The sequence below is a fragment of the Parasteatoda tepidariorum genome, chromosome 2, assembly GCF_043381705.1.
Source record: "Parasteatoda tepidariorum isolate YZ-2023 chromosome 2, CAS_Ptep_4.0, whole genome shotgun sequence".
Classification (NCBI taxonomy): domain Eukaryota; kingdom Metazoa; phylum Arthropoda; class Arachnida; order Araneae; family Theridiidae; genus Parasteatoda; species Parasteatoda tepidariorum.
In genome coordinates, this window is record NC_092205.1 from 70634955 (window position 1) to 70650044 (window position 15090).

The 15090-nt window shown below is 30.3% G+C and overlaps 1 protein-coding gene across 1 annotated transcript in view; it reads left to right on the top strand.

The window, feature by feature from the left end:
- The window catches only part of LOC107436426 (otoferlin-like), a 341056-nt gene that overhangs the window by 307234 nt on the left and 18732 nt on the right, over positions 1 to 15090 (top strand). Inside the window, exons 33-36 of the mRNA XM_071177705.1 lie at positions 4383 to 4637; positions 7818 to 7952; positions 9706 to 9849; positions 11787 to 11914. Coding sequence (XP_071033806.1) covers positions 4383 to 4637; positions 7818 to 7952; positions 9706 to 9849; positions 11787 to 11914 — 662 coding nt within the window. The remainder of the gene's footprint in view (positions 1 to 4382; positions 4638 to 7817; positions 7953 to 9705; positions 9850 to 11786; positions 11915 to 15090) is intronic.

Here is a 15090-nt window from a genome sequence, read left to right on the forward strand (position 1 = left end):
AACGTACTATCAAAAAGCAGTTGTTAACTAATTACTCATAAAATAAAGTACGCTATCTAATTCAAAATATTGCTAGTGCTACTCATTTTATTTTAATCTCAGATTCTTCTTGATAAAGTAGATATTTTTAACTAAAAGAATCAAGCAATTATTTAAAAACTCCACAAAACAATTTATTTATTATTCAATGAACATCGACAAAGTTGCCACTCAAAAGTAAAGCTTAATAAGAACCTTACAATCACTTCATATCACTTCAGTTAATAAATTAAAAATGTAACAGAAGTGTAGCAGGTTCGAATCTCAGGGTCGACTGGTGATATGAATGCTACTCTCGGCTAGGCCCGAAAACATAGCTGACTTAGCTATTTGATTAAAATTTTTGTTAAAATAACAGAGTTAACTTGGTAAAATAATGGAGTTTGTTTGTTGTAATAACAATACTTGTCTACTTAATAACAAGTGTCTGCTTTAAATAACAATACTTTTCTACGAAATAAACTGTTTATACAGACACACTCGCTGACCAGTTTTTAGCGTAAATTTAACATATGTTTTTACACTGTACTGCATTTACGTTCATATCTAAATATGCAGAGTATCTAAATATCTGAGTTTTAAACTTGAACAAAGCAAAAGTACAATGCTTTATTAAAGTAAATACAGAAACACCTTTATTTTGCCAAAAAACAATCCACAACATCCGAATTTCACAAAGACAACATTGTTTATTTTACAATACTACAGTATTCTGAGTACAATATATATTAATTCATCAACTTTTGTAGGTACTTACGATTAAAACGTTTTATTGATACTACTTCTTAATGAATGTATTCTTAATGAAATGTATTTCGTGATCTGAATGTAAAACTTGATAAAAGTGAGAATCCCAGCACTATGATTTTGCCAGCAATCAGTCTTTAATCCTTTTTAATTTTCCAAACTGATTCATAAAGATAACATTATTTAATTTGCTATTGAATACAGAATATTAGAAATAGAAGCAACTTATAAGAAAATATTTCTTATAAATTGCTTTTATTTCCTTACATAAATATGTGAGGTTTCTCTGCATCTAGCTTTTACATATATATTTTTGATGTGTTGCATTTTTGCATCTGTTCTAAAAGTATCATATTACTTCTCAAGACAAATTACAAAGTAACAGCTGAAACATAATATAGTTCGTTCACACACTTGGCTCACCTCCTCGGACAAAGAGTTCATTTCAGCGAGGAAGTAAGAGGAGAAACCTCTCCGCGCTTGAAATTGAGACAGCCCTTAATGCGCACCAAATGCAAACAGTGAATTCCTTTTCAGTTACTTACTTCGCTACTCTAGATAATGAAATATATTGCAACAAAATGTCTCAAAAAGGACAAACTATTCATTCAAAAGAGAGAAACGTCAAATTTATGAAATATTTAATGTTAAAAATAAAGATTGCGAAATAAATATCTTTGTCATACTATCGCCAAATAGCAACCTTGTTCAGGATTGTTCAGATTATTCTCTCAAAAATAGTGAAATAGAATCGTTGGATACCACGTGATGAAGGCGGAGCCAAGTGCCAACTTCTGGTGAACGAACTATAGTCAATCATGTTACAAATAATTTAACTTTTCTGGTTTTCGAATTCCTTCCCATAATCGTAAACACGGTGCAATAAAAATGCTTCATTCATCATAAGTATTATATAATCACGATCAAGTTTTGTTTTTCCCGCATACTACAATATGTAAATGCACATTGTTATTGAGAAATGTAAAATTATTTTCAAATAAAGAATCATAAAGTTTTCTTCAGAAAAGCTTTATCCTTTAACTACTATAGCAGAGACACCACTAAATTTTAACTTCGGAGAAATGAAGTGGGCAGCACCTGAGCTGGTACATCCCTCTCAAAACTTTCACATTGCAACCAATGAGAAGACTCGACGCATTTAACGTGCACTTTTTTGCGCATACAGACCGGCACGCGCGAACTATCACTAGTCCCCCCCCCCAATTAACCCCTGTGGCTAATTTCCCTGCAACCTCCCAATTTTTCTTGGTTAGACTAATTATAACTAGCAATATTATAACTCTAAGTGTCTAAGTCATTCAATAATACTTAATGTCAACACTGCAATTGCCGGAACTCCACATACTGTGATTACGAGTGAAACATATCAGTGATAAGTTGAATCAGTAAGACTTCACAATCTTAAATTTCATAATTATTTTTTTTGTGTTTCGTTAATTAAGTTATATCAGTGAAGAATTTTTATCATCGTGTCACAAAATAGAATATTTTAATAAATCCGATTTGAATTTTAATGCCATTTTAAAGTCATGAAATTGCACATTGCTTTAGGATAGTTGAAATTAAATGTTTCCAATATTAATAATTCAGAATTCCGTAATTATAATTCAGGATAGTTGAAATTAAATGTTTCCAAATTCATTCCTAATGCTTTTCATCTAAAGAGTAATGAAAAAAATTAGATTATCTTCTGAAAGCATTTCTATAATATAACCACAGACGTCAGTTTAGTTGGCAACTTTCCTAACAGTTTGCAATAGTTTTTCCATCTGTTAGTGAAAGGAATATTCTTGGAAATATGCCGATAAAGAAGTTTTTTCTTCATCTGCAGTCGAACTTTTACTTACTTCGAAATGTTTTATGACTATGCATTATCCAATCCTTATGATAATTTGAGAAATGTATTTTTACGAAATAACATTTCGCAATACATACAAATAAAAGCTAAAAAAAAAATTAAGGGGAATAGAATGGAATAAAAAAACAACCAGATTCATTGAATCCCATTCATCCCTATACCATTCCTATTAAGACCGGGATAGCCTGGTTGGTAGGGCACTGGGCCCATGTCCAAGAGGTCGTGGGTTCGATCCTCGTCTGTCGAAGACTTCCCGTGTGTCTGATGCACGTTAAATCTGTCGAGTTTCAAAGTCCTCCATGTTGGTACTGGTCCATGGGGGTAATGTTCTAGGAGTTTCCTTGTCTTCTGGCTTGGCTCAAAATTACAAGGCTACGGAGTTGAACATTAGAAGTCGTAAACCCAGAATTGGGTCGGCTGTTCAACAACGGTTATAAAATAAAATAAACCATTCCTATTAATTTATCTATTATATCTTTAAAAAATAGAATTAAAACGAGTAAAACTCAAAATTTTAAAAAAAAGCATAATTCCTTTTTTAGATTTTTAGGGCGTTTTTTCTCTTCAAAATACTTTTTTCTGGAAAATTATTTTAAAGGTAATGATTTTGCTGACGTGACAGTTTTTAAGACGCAAAGTCCTCCATGTTCCCATAACAAATCAATACCACTGAGGGTACTGATCGAGGAGTTTCCTTGTCTTCTGGATTGGGTTCAAAATTACTAGGCGACGGAGTTGAACATTAGTAGTCATAAACCCGAAATTGGATTGACTGCTCAACGACTGATATAAAATGAAATATAAAATTGAAGAGCTTTTTGTAGTGAACAAGGTTCGAATCTCGGTGATGACTGGTCGATACGAATTCCGCATCCGGCTTGCACTGACCACAGTGCTGAAGTGAAATATCCTCAGTGGTAAACGGATCATGGGTTAGTATTCCCTTGCCGTCAGGTTAAACGTGGGAGGTTCTCGTGGTCTTCCTCTCCATTTAACGCAAATGCGGGTTAGCTCCATCAAAAAGTCCTCCACGAAGGCAAATTTCTCCCAATACTTGATCAAAAAGCTCCCTTGTCTTCTGAATCGGGTTCAAAATTACAAGACTACTTAGTTGAACATTAGTAGTCGTAAGCCCAAAACGTTCAACGACGGTTATATAAAATTGAAGAGATTGGATAATTATAATGATAAACCATCCAATGTCCAAAGATGACATTTTTACATTAAAACTCTTTCTTAATATTGTTTCCAGACAAATACTTTTTTAGTACATTTTTTTTTTAATTTTTCGAATTTCCTCTATAAAAATTACCAAATTAATCGTCTAAATACCGCATGTTTTAGTTTCATTACCAGAATTATGGTTTTTCTTAGCAGAAATAGCATTACTATACTGTGCAGTAAATTTACCAAATTTTTTTTTCTCTATATAAGTAATCTTGGCACGCAAATTATTTGCATTTTGATATTTTGAAAAAGAATTAGCATTTCAAACTTCATTGTTTAATCTAGGTTTACTAGAGTTAACTTTTTTTGTACTTGAAATTGTAAATTACTTTTGTAGGTTGGTGAAAATGAATATGCTATGAAGTATTCCTCCCACGGTCCTTTTAAGCCTTTATTTACCCATCTTTGATTTTTTTGTATTCCAAGGGGAAAAAACTTCTTTTAATATAAAAAAAAATTATAATACGCTTTTTTCCTTTAAAAAAAATAGGAGAAAAATCAAGTGACCACAGACAGTGTGAACAGCCTAACTGGAGATGCAGGTTCTGATGTAGACGGGGAAGAATTGAGTCAGAAAGATGTTCGAAAAGTTGAGAAAGAAATACAGAGGCTTGAAAATCAACACCAACCACCTCAACCGCTAATGAAGAGAACACTCAAAGGCACTTCGACGGCCGTTCGTTTAGCCCAAAGATTATCACCCAAATCTCATCGCAAGCTTATGACAGAGGAATCCCTCATAAAAGTATTCATTCTAAGCATTTTACTACATTAGATTGTTTCAAATTTGTTTTTTGTTAAATAAAATATGGTTAATTAAAAATTGCATTTAATATAAAACGTAATTTTTAAATTGTTAATTATTATATATAATGTACAATATTTTAAATCTGGTATTAACGTGTTAATATAATATTTTTTCCAAATTTACGAATTGCATATCAAATTTCCCTAAAACGTAGACTAATGTTCCGATAATGTAGTATTAAAGATTAATGTTTCAAAACGTAGATTAATGTTTCGATATTAACCATACTAAAAGGATTTTTCTTTGGTGCTAACTTATGGATTTCAGAATTCCCTCATTTATTAGCTAATTAATATTTTTGAATAATATTTATTTCATTTTATTCTTTGATTATTAAAATTTTATTTAAAAGACTTCTTTCATTTATTAGGATTTGTTTTATTAGAATTATATGAGTTTACCTGGGAAACATTTCCATGCAATTAAAATGTTGCTACTAATTTATTTTTGTGTGGGTAATTTAGTTCATAAATACTGAAAGTTAGAAAGAATCTTACATCAATGGTTAAAATATTTTAAAAATCACTAATCTTGAATTTTCTTTGATACAAATCAAGCCTTAACCTTACCCATATCAATAACCTAACCCATGTCATAACCTTACAAACTTTTAAAGAACCAATCAGTAGCAGCTTGCCAAATATTATGTCATACTTTAAAATTAACAAGCACCTTTAAATTTAACATCACTCTTTAAAGACTAACAACATGAAACAGCATGCCTTAAAGACTAACTTAATCAGAAAGTTTTTATAAGTTTGCCTTAAAGACAAATTATGTACGTATTTAAGTATAAAAAATATGTATTTAATAAAAAAAAATAATCACTCTCAGGGGTCTGTCCAGGCCGAATTTACTACCGTTTAGCGGTACCTTCACAAATTCAACTTTAGGAAAAAGGGTAGTTTCACAAATTCAATTTTAAGAAAAACGGTAGTTTCAGAAAATACTTTTTCTTAAAATTTTATTTTTGTATCCCTTAAGAAACGATAAATCCACATTTTTACCATATTTTTGTATTGATTTTTAAATATAATTTTTAATTTTTCACAAATTATGTCTAAATTTTCACAAATAAGGTACCTCTCAGAAAAACCTAGACAGACCCCTGACTCTTCATATAAATTCCTTTATAGGAGAAAATACATGAAGATTTACCAAGAAGTTTCAATAACCAATCTTTATTTTCTACTAGCTGCCGCATAGTAAGGAACAGATAAATACATTAATAAATAAAATTTTAGTTTGTACTGAAAACTGATAATAAATATTTTAATTATAACCATATAAAAATGCCTTCATTGTCTCCATCTAATATCTAAAACTGTAGTCACTGGTCAAAAGTGTTTTGACTTATTAATTCTGAATCCAATTTTTCTAAATCGTCAGTCAAAGGTAACAATGTAAGTAGCAGTTAAGACTTAAAGGTAGCAATCTAATGTGTATTTAATTATTAGTTACCAGTTTTTAATCAATTGTCAAAAGCATTTTCATTGATATGTCTTAAAAAAATCCATTTATGATACACTGTTATCCTTTTATTGTAAAATTACAGTGAAACAACCGGCAGCAGTCTCTCCATCCAATTAGCTGCAAAGTTTGCGGTAAAGAACATTTTTTACATTTATGGATTCGAAACCGTTTACGACTAATGTGGTTTATAAAAAAAAGCATGAATACTAAACTATACGGTTAAAAGTTTAAAACTAGCATTTTCAAAACCATAAGAGAAATTTACTGAACATTAGAGCTAGACTTTTAGTTAAGTGAAGGGCATTTCAGGAATTATAGGTTAAAGTTGAGTTGTTTTTTATCAAATGAATCGATGCATGAATGAGAGTATCGTATTCTAATAGTCAAAGGTCACGAATTGGGAACTGCAGGACACTGGAAATTCTTCGTGTGTTGAAGGAGATGGAGGAAATATTGTGATGCCAACTCTGGGATTCGAACCCCCCCCCCCTTTATGTCGGTCTTGAGACTGACATATGTTACCAGTCTTAAGTAACACTTAAGGCTATAACACGTAAGCAGTTTAAGAAGACTAAGTGATTTCATTTGGTGGGTCTAGCTGGAGCGATTAAATTCTGGTTATTTAGCCGTATTAGGTAAACAGTTAATTAACGGTTAAACAGTTAATTAACGGTTAAAAACCGTTAATTAACGGTGTTTCTGACAATTAACTGTTTGAATACCCTTTTATTTACGGATATTTGACAGTTTTGTTTGAATATAGTAAAATGGCAATCAAATAAATTATGATTTAATCATTTTTTCTGAGAAATTTCTAACACTGTAGAAAGCTTGGGGTAGATGGCAGCAGAACATATATTGGTTTTCTGAAAGTTTATAGATTTTAATATTTAGTCAAATCCTTAGATTTTAAACTCATTCTTTTTAAAAAAAAATTAATTCTGTTATCGGAATTTTATCCTTTCGTGTGCTTTGGGAAGATTACTTCCCACCTACGTGATTTTACAAATTATTCCTGTGGAAAGCGCAAAATCTCTTATGATATATTGACCTTGCTATTATAACGATGGGAGGACTTATTCCAGCTTCAGATTTGTGCTGCTATGAGTTCAAACAATCAAATACGAATATATTAGAACATTTTAACACAATCCTATCCCAATCGCTTTCATTTTTGATTGAGCTTGGGATTGATTTGGGTAGTGCAATTCACTGCATGTGAGTAGAATGTGATGTACCCTAGTGCATGGCAAATTATCACCATTAAATTTATTTTTTTCTGGTTAATAGTTTATTGGGGAGTATACTTCACCTGAAATTTGAATGCAAACATAAAATTCGGAGAACTAAAATATACTTCCCTAAATGCTATGTTTAATTTTTGAAACATAAAATGGGAGAAATTAAAAAAAAAAATAGAACACGAAAGCGTTTAACTTACTTCTGGTAATATTTCAAAATTTTTCAGTCATTAGATTTTAAACTCAAAATCATTTCGCGAGAATAAATTTTCAAAATTAGTTTTGCTAATACAATTCCTTTTCCAGTTTGAACCTTTGATCCATCTAAATATTGACTGTTAAATCATTAAGTGGAAAGCATTTTAAATCAAACTTTTACCTTTGTTTATTTTTTCTGTTTCAGATCTACTCCTGCGAACTCGAGAACGTAATTGATTTCGGGGGATTTCGAGAATGGCTTTACTCTTTCGATTTATTCCGAGGAAAAAGAACAGGAGATGAGATGGAAGATCAAAACAGAATCGTAGGAGTTTTCAAAGTAAAAACAGAAAGAAAAAAAACACTTTAATCTTTTTAACTCAACGTTTTGGATTGAAAGAGTAATCAGATAGCTTTACGAGCTTAAACTTTTCGAATTAGAAGGGACAAAAGCAGTTATAAAATATTTCAATTTAGTTGCTGACATACGTTTTTTTTTTAATTTATAACAATAAATAATACTTTTTTATTGTTATAAAACATAAATGCATGAAGTAAACAAATCAGTAAAACACACGGAATTTTTTGCAATATATTTTGCTGATTACTATTATAATATATATATANATTATAATAATAATAAGGGAAAAATTACAGAACAATGAAAGAAGGTGAAAAAAAGAAAATAATAATAAAAATAAAAATAACAAAAAACCGGAAAAAAAGACAAAAAAATTTGAATATTTTTTTTTAAGATTTTTAAAAAAAAAATTCCGGTTTTTTGTTATTTTTATTATTATTTTTCCTTTTTCTCCCTTGTTTTCTCTACATTTTGAACTTATTTTATGAGTTCTATTTACTTGCAGCTTATGCGCAATAAATAAAGCTTATTGTTTTTCTTAATTTTCTTCATGTTTTTTTGTTTTTATTTATTGTGCTATATATACATATGTATGCATGTATCTATGTATTCTTTTCCAAAATTAAATTCAATTAACTTAAAATGTTAACAAGTTATGCAATTTTCGTTCCACAAGGAATTTTTTAAACTAATTTGTTTCAGTAGAATGGTTGTAAATTAACTAAAACGTGCTCAACTATCAGAGTTCAATTCCATCCAAATCTAATCAATCAAAAACTATTAAAGCTCAACGCAATGAGACCGGAAGACAAACAGAAATCATATTACGGATAAAATTGGAAATCAGACATTGTATACAATTCCAAAAATTAACCGACTGAGAATAAAAGGATTAAACACTTCGCACACTGACCAGGCAATGTATACAGTGGGAATTTAGAAGCCTGCAAATATATTTAACACTTTAAATTAGAATGATTGTTGGAAGTAATGTTATTAGTTGGAAGTAATTTCTTAATGCAACAAGTGAGCTCTTATTTTATTTTGTTTTCTTTAATAAGATAGGAATAATAACATTTTAACTAATCCCAATGTTTTATTTACAATATCCAGATTAATTGAAATGGATTACCTGGTCGAGACTTATAGGCTATAGGCTGATATTCCCAACACTTCTGTTATTTTTATTTAAATAATTCTTATCTGTCACGCACAGACAAGCATTCCTCCACTGATGTTTTCTTAAATATAAGACCAATACTAGGTAATCACTACGTTGGTATTTTTCTTAATAAGATAATATTAATGATAATCAAATAAGCTGATGAAATTAAAATTTGAGTTTAAGGAAAAAAAATTATGTATTGCATGAGGAAAATGTTATTTGTTTTGGTAGCCAACTTGGTATTATTTTTTAACCAAGAAAAAGCGAAGAAAAAATAAGGTACTGTTTCATTCTCTGTGATTTTCATCCACTAACCATATTTACGTATTTGGCCTCTGAAATAAAAACAAAAAAGGCCTTTCGTACATTGCCACGTACAACCTAGTTAAGAATCTAACTTTGATAATGCTGTCTCTGCAATTGTTCAAACAAATAAATTTAACTTAGAATATAAGTATTTCTATACTGTACTAAAAATGTTTCCTGCTAAGTTATCAAAACCGTTTTTCTTAGAATCTTATTATTATTCATTTGGTCAATTAACTAAGTGCTGTTTTTTTATTGAAGGGTTCATTGAAAGTTTATAAGACACCGTTGCCAAAAGAAATTCAGGATCCTTACTTACACGTCACAGATTCTCAAGGAGGACTTTTCCAAGGTTTGCCCAGCAACGAACCCATACATGTACTTGTTCGAGTGTACGTCGTTAAGGTAATTACGTGATTTGGGCATGACTTTTGCGTCTTTTTTAACAATTCCGAAAGAGACATGTTTGATTAATAAGCAGTAATTAGCACAAAATTGAAAAGAGACTTCTTGCAGTTAGAAAAATATTTTAAGTTTCTAATTTATAAATGTTCCTTTTAAATAAAGTGTATACTATTTCTGTTTAGTTCAAATAAGTAGATTCAAAAAGATTTTATTTTAGAAATATAAGCTAAGTGTTAAAGGAAGCTCTTAAATGATGTTTTTATGTTAGGTACTTTATTTCAGAGGAAAAAAACTTATTTTGAATTTCTTAAACAATTCAAAATGAATAATATTACGTAAAAAATGATTTATGTACAGTTACTTTATTTTCTGAAAAAAACTCATTTTGGATTTTTTAAACAAAAATGCTTGAAGACAAAAGCGAAGAAAAAATTATAATTTTTCTAACAGAATAGTTTACGCACATTTTATTTACTTTTCAACTTAATATAATTAAATGCAATGTGAACAATTATGTTTATGCTATACTGCGAGCTACCAATTTACCTAAACACTGCTTCAAAAAGTGTAATAAATTTCTCACGTTATGTAGTTTTTCTTTTTTAGGAAAGGGGAGGACTATTAAATCAAACTTTTTGCCTCTCTTTTTGCGATGCACCCTTCAGCACATTTTTTTTAGATCTTCAATTTTTAATTTTTTATCTATATGTGCTTTGATTTACACATTTTTTTATTAAGCATTTGCACATCTTATATTGCGTATTTACGTAATTTTAACAACAGCAAAAATTTTCGGATCTTTAAATTTTGGTTTCAAATGCCAGTTTTCTTTAAAAAAATCACAAGATCAAATACTTGATCTTGTCTGATAGGGGTGAAGGGGTTTCATATCTGAAAATAGTTTTGCTTCTAAAGATACAGTTTTTTTAACGACATTTTTAGTCTATTTTTTGTCGAAATGTACAAGTTTCAAAACGTTTATAAATAACGGAAGGTCACACACTTCTCGGGGAGTTAGAGCACATCATCAGGATTAAAACTGTATGCGGCTAGGTGCTCTTATCTGTCATTAATTTTTCAAAATCACACTTAGAAACAGTTCATAATAGGAAAGCGAAAATAGCGGCTTATGACCATATTTCTAGGCGCGGGCTTCTAATCAGTTTTAATCCTGATGATGTGTCCTAACTCCCTTAAAAGTTTAGGGCAACATTTGCGCGACTCTGTGTTAAATATAGAATATTTAAACTTGCACTTTTTGACAAAAAAATAGACTAAAAATGTCATTTAAAAAATGCTAAAGCTTGAAGAAAGAGATAGATTGCAGATTGGAAATCACCGAAAATAAAGTATCTAAGATCTATTAAAAATTTCATGGAACAGAAAACAAAACAAAAATTTCCCCAAGGTTCAAAACGGTTTTTGATAATCGAAAAATTGCATTTAAGAATGTCATAAAAGTTGAAGATTTATATCCGAAATAATGGGTACGTATGAAACAAAAAAAGTTTGTGATAATTGAGTTAGTTTCTTGAAAAAACTCTGTAGTCTCTAAGAAAGCGTGAAAGGAGATTATCGCATCTTACACGCTTTGAAAATTCCTTGAAATTTTGAATGAACTAAAAAATGATAGTTTTCTCTTTTATGATCATATGAAAGCTTTCCTAACTTTTTTAAATTGAATCATTAGTCTATTGTATCGCATAAAGCGAATGTTTGAAACAAATACTCAACGCGATGGCTAGAAAAGTATAGACGCGTATCCAAATCATATACTACTCATTTTAAAATCAAGTATTACCCACGTTTGTGTGCGTCAAGTACTACCATTAGTTTATTAGTTTCTATATATTAGTTTTCAGGTATATTAGTTTCTTAATATCCATATTAATAAAGCCAACTTTTCAATTATTAACTGAAATATATCTCCTGTGCAGGCTACAGACCTTCACCCAGCCGATCTGAATGGTAAAGCTGATCCATACATAGTCATCAATCTAGGCAGTAAAAAGACAAATGACAAAGAAAATTATATTTCAAAGCAACTCAATCCGGTTTTTGGAAAGTAAGTCAGTCAAGTCAATCAAGTAACTTCAATACTTTTCTTTCTTCTTAACTAAATCTTTAAATTTTTCTTTCATTCCAAATAAAACACAAACAAACGTACAGAAATAGACATACTATAGTTTCAGGTAGACAAAAAAGAATCTTCCTCAGAGTCTAAACACCAAATGACAGTAGAAAAGTGCAAAGTGATTTATACACAGAGGGAAAAGGGGAAATATACTTGAAATGTTTAATAAACGAAGGGAGATTAAAAAAAAAAATATATAAAAAAAATTTAAAAAAAAAAAACAGATATAAGGCGATTTGACGAGAGCACCAGGGTGCAAAATTGAAAAATTTGGTTCGAGTCATTGGGAAACGATGGGATATTAGAACGATCATAAACTAAATAATTAGAGTTTTCAAAATATGAAAGGATTTTCAGATATCAAGGTTTGTAGAAATGAATAGCAATGTTAAATGATTTCAGCGGAAGAAAAATTAAGAGATTAGAATTCAAACTATATAGGATGATGGAAAATCGTTTAATATTTTTGATTTTTAACACGTTTTTTTTTTTATATATATATATACAGTCAAACCCCGCTATAGTGAACACGGCTTATAGTGAACTCCCGGATATAGTGAACGAAATGTTCGGTCCCGTGCCTTGCTATACACATATAATGTTATTTTTTGTAGATATAGTGAACCAAAAAAGTGAGGAAGCTGGATATAGTGAACTGTTTTCTGTCTTCGACAGATTTTTTTCTTCATTTTTTTATAATAATTTTGAAATTTCTACTTCAAAGTGAATACATATACCGATTTTTTAAACCATCTACAGAGGGGAATGTAGCGATAAGCATTTTTTCTTGTTGGCTTCTTTTGTCTCACTTTCCCATCCCTAAACAAACCCAGGCAGATGATGCACCTGTAAGGTGTCATTGGGATCAATATGCATTTTCTGTCAGAGGGAATGAGTAATTATTCATTATTGGTCAAAAGGTTGAAAACTAATTTGTGTTGATAAGGCCCTCATTTCAACTCCTTTTTGATCTCAGTACAGTTAAAAAAAAGCCTGCGAACTAGTCTCAAATATAACGATGACAAACAGTAAACGTAAAACGTTCTCCATTGATGATAAAATGGGCATAATTAGAAAAATTGAAAATGAATGTAATCAAGTTGATATTTGCAGGAAATCTAAACTATCCAAATCTGCAGTTTGTAACGTATGGAAAAAAATAAGCAATTAATAATTTCTGCTCATGAAAAAAATTTAGATGGCAGAAAAAAGTTGAGAAAAGAATGGTGGAGAAACTAAAGTTGTTCAGCATTCGAAGAAGCCGTAATCATCCAGTATCTGAACAAATGTTTATGAATTTGCTAGATTTTGTGAGACTACTTTTATGTGCTCGAATGACAGGTTAGACAGGTTTAACAAGCGGAATTACAGAAATTCAGGAAAAATTATCCGAGAGTCGGGAAGTGTTTCCAAATCTGATGTTGAGGATTGCTCATCAGCTAAAGATTACGAATTTTTCTTTGTACGCAAGACGAGGAATAATAAAAATTAACACATTTTTTGCTACTACATAATATTTTTCAGTCATTTATTCGAATAATGTATGATAAAAGTTAGGAGTTTGGGAACCATTAGTCAAATTATCGCGTAATGGATATAGTGAACTCCCGAAATTTCTGTCCCTTGATGGTTCACTATAGCGGGGTTTGACTGTGTGTGTGTATATATATATGCATGTATTAAGAATTTAGGTATCAATGAATATATGTGTATACACTTAAAAGTTCTGTAACATTAAAAAAAATAATAATAATTATAATCACATCNACAGCCATTTCTATTGAATTTTATAAACAAACCGTAAAGAATGATTTATAAATAGGTAGTTTATTTTCTGAAAAAAACTCATTATAGATTTTTTAAACAATCCGAAATGAATAATAATACGTAGAGAATGATTTATGTTTAGTTACTTCATTTTCTGAAAAAAACTCATTTTGGATTTTTTAAACAAAAATGTTTGAAGACAATAGCGAAGAAAAAATTATAATTTTTGTAACACAATAGTTTATGTACATTTTTTTTAACTTTTCAACTTATTTTAATTAAATGCAATATGAACAATTATGTATCCAAATAGACGTGTATATAAGTATAGACGTGTATTCAAATCATATACCACTCATTTTAAAATCAAGTACTACGCCACGTTTCTGTGCGCCAAGTATTACAATTAGTTTATTAGTTTCTATATACTAGTTTTCAGGTATGTTATTTTCTCAATACCCATATTAATTTTAATCCACTTAAATTTTCATTTATTAACTAAAATATCTATTCTATGCAGGCTACAGACCTTCACCCAGCCGATCTGAATGGTAAAGCTGATCCATACATAGTCATCAATCTAGGCAGTAAAAAGACAAATGACAAAGAAAATTATATTTCAAAACAACTCAATCCAGTTTTTGGAAAGTAAGTTAGTTAAGCCTTACAACTTCAATATTTTTTCCCCCTTTCTAACTGAATCCTTAAATTTTTCTTTCATTCCAAATAAAACACAAACAAAAGTTCAGAAATAGACATACTATAGTTTCAGGTAGACAAAGAATCTTCCTCCGAGTCTAAACACCAAATGACAGGAGAATAGTGCAAAGTGATTTATACACAGTGGGAAAAGGGGAAATGTGATTGAAATGTATAATAAAAGAAAGGGGATAATAATGTATAATAAAAGTATAATAAAAATGTAATAAAGAAGTAATATTATATGTAAATGTATAATAAGAGAAGGGAGATTTGACGGAAGCACCAGTGTGCAAAATGAAAAAAATTTAGTTCGAGTCATTGTGGGAAACGATGGGATATTAGAATGATCATAAATAAATAATTAGAGTTTTCCAAAATATGGAAGGATTTTCAAATATCATGGTTCGTAGAGATGAATGGCCGGCATAGCCTGGTCGGTAGGGCACTGAGCCCATGGCCGAGAGCTCGTGGGTTCGAACCCCGCCGGCCGTACACTTCCCGTATAGTAAAGTGACTGATGCAAGTTAAATCTGTCGAGTCGCAAAAGTCCTCCATGTTCCCATAACAAATCAATACCTCTGGGGGTACTGGATTGGAGATCGATCGTTCTCTGATTTAGGTCAAAATTACGATCTGTG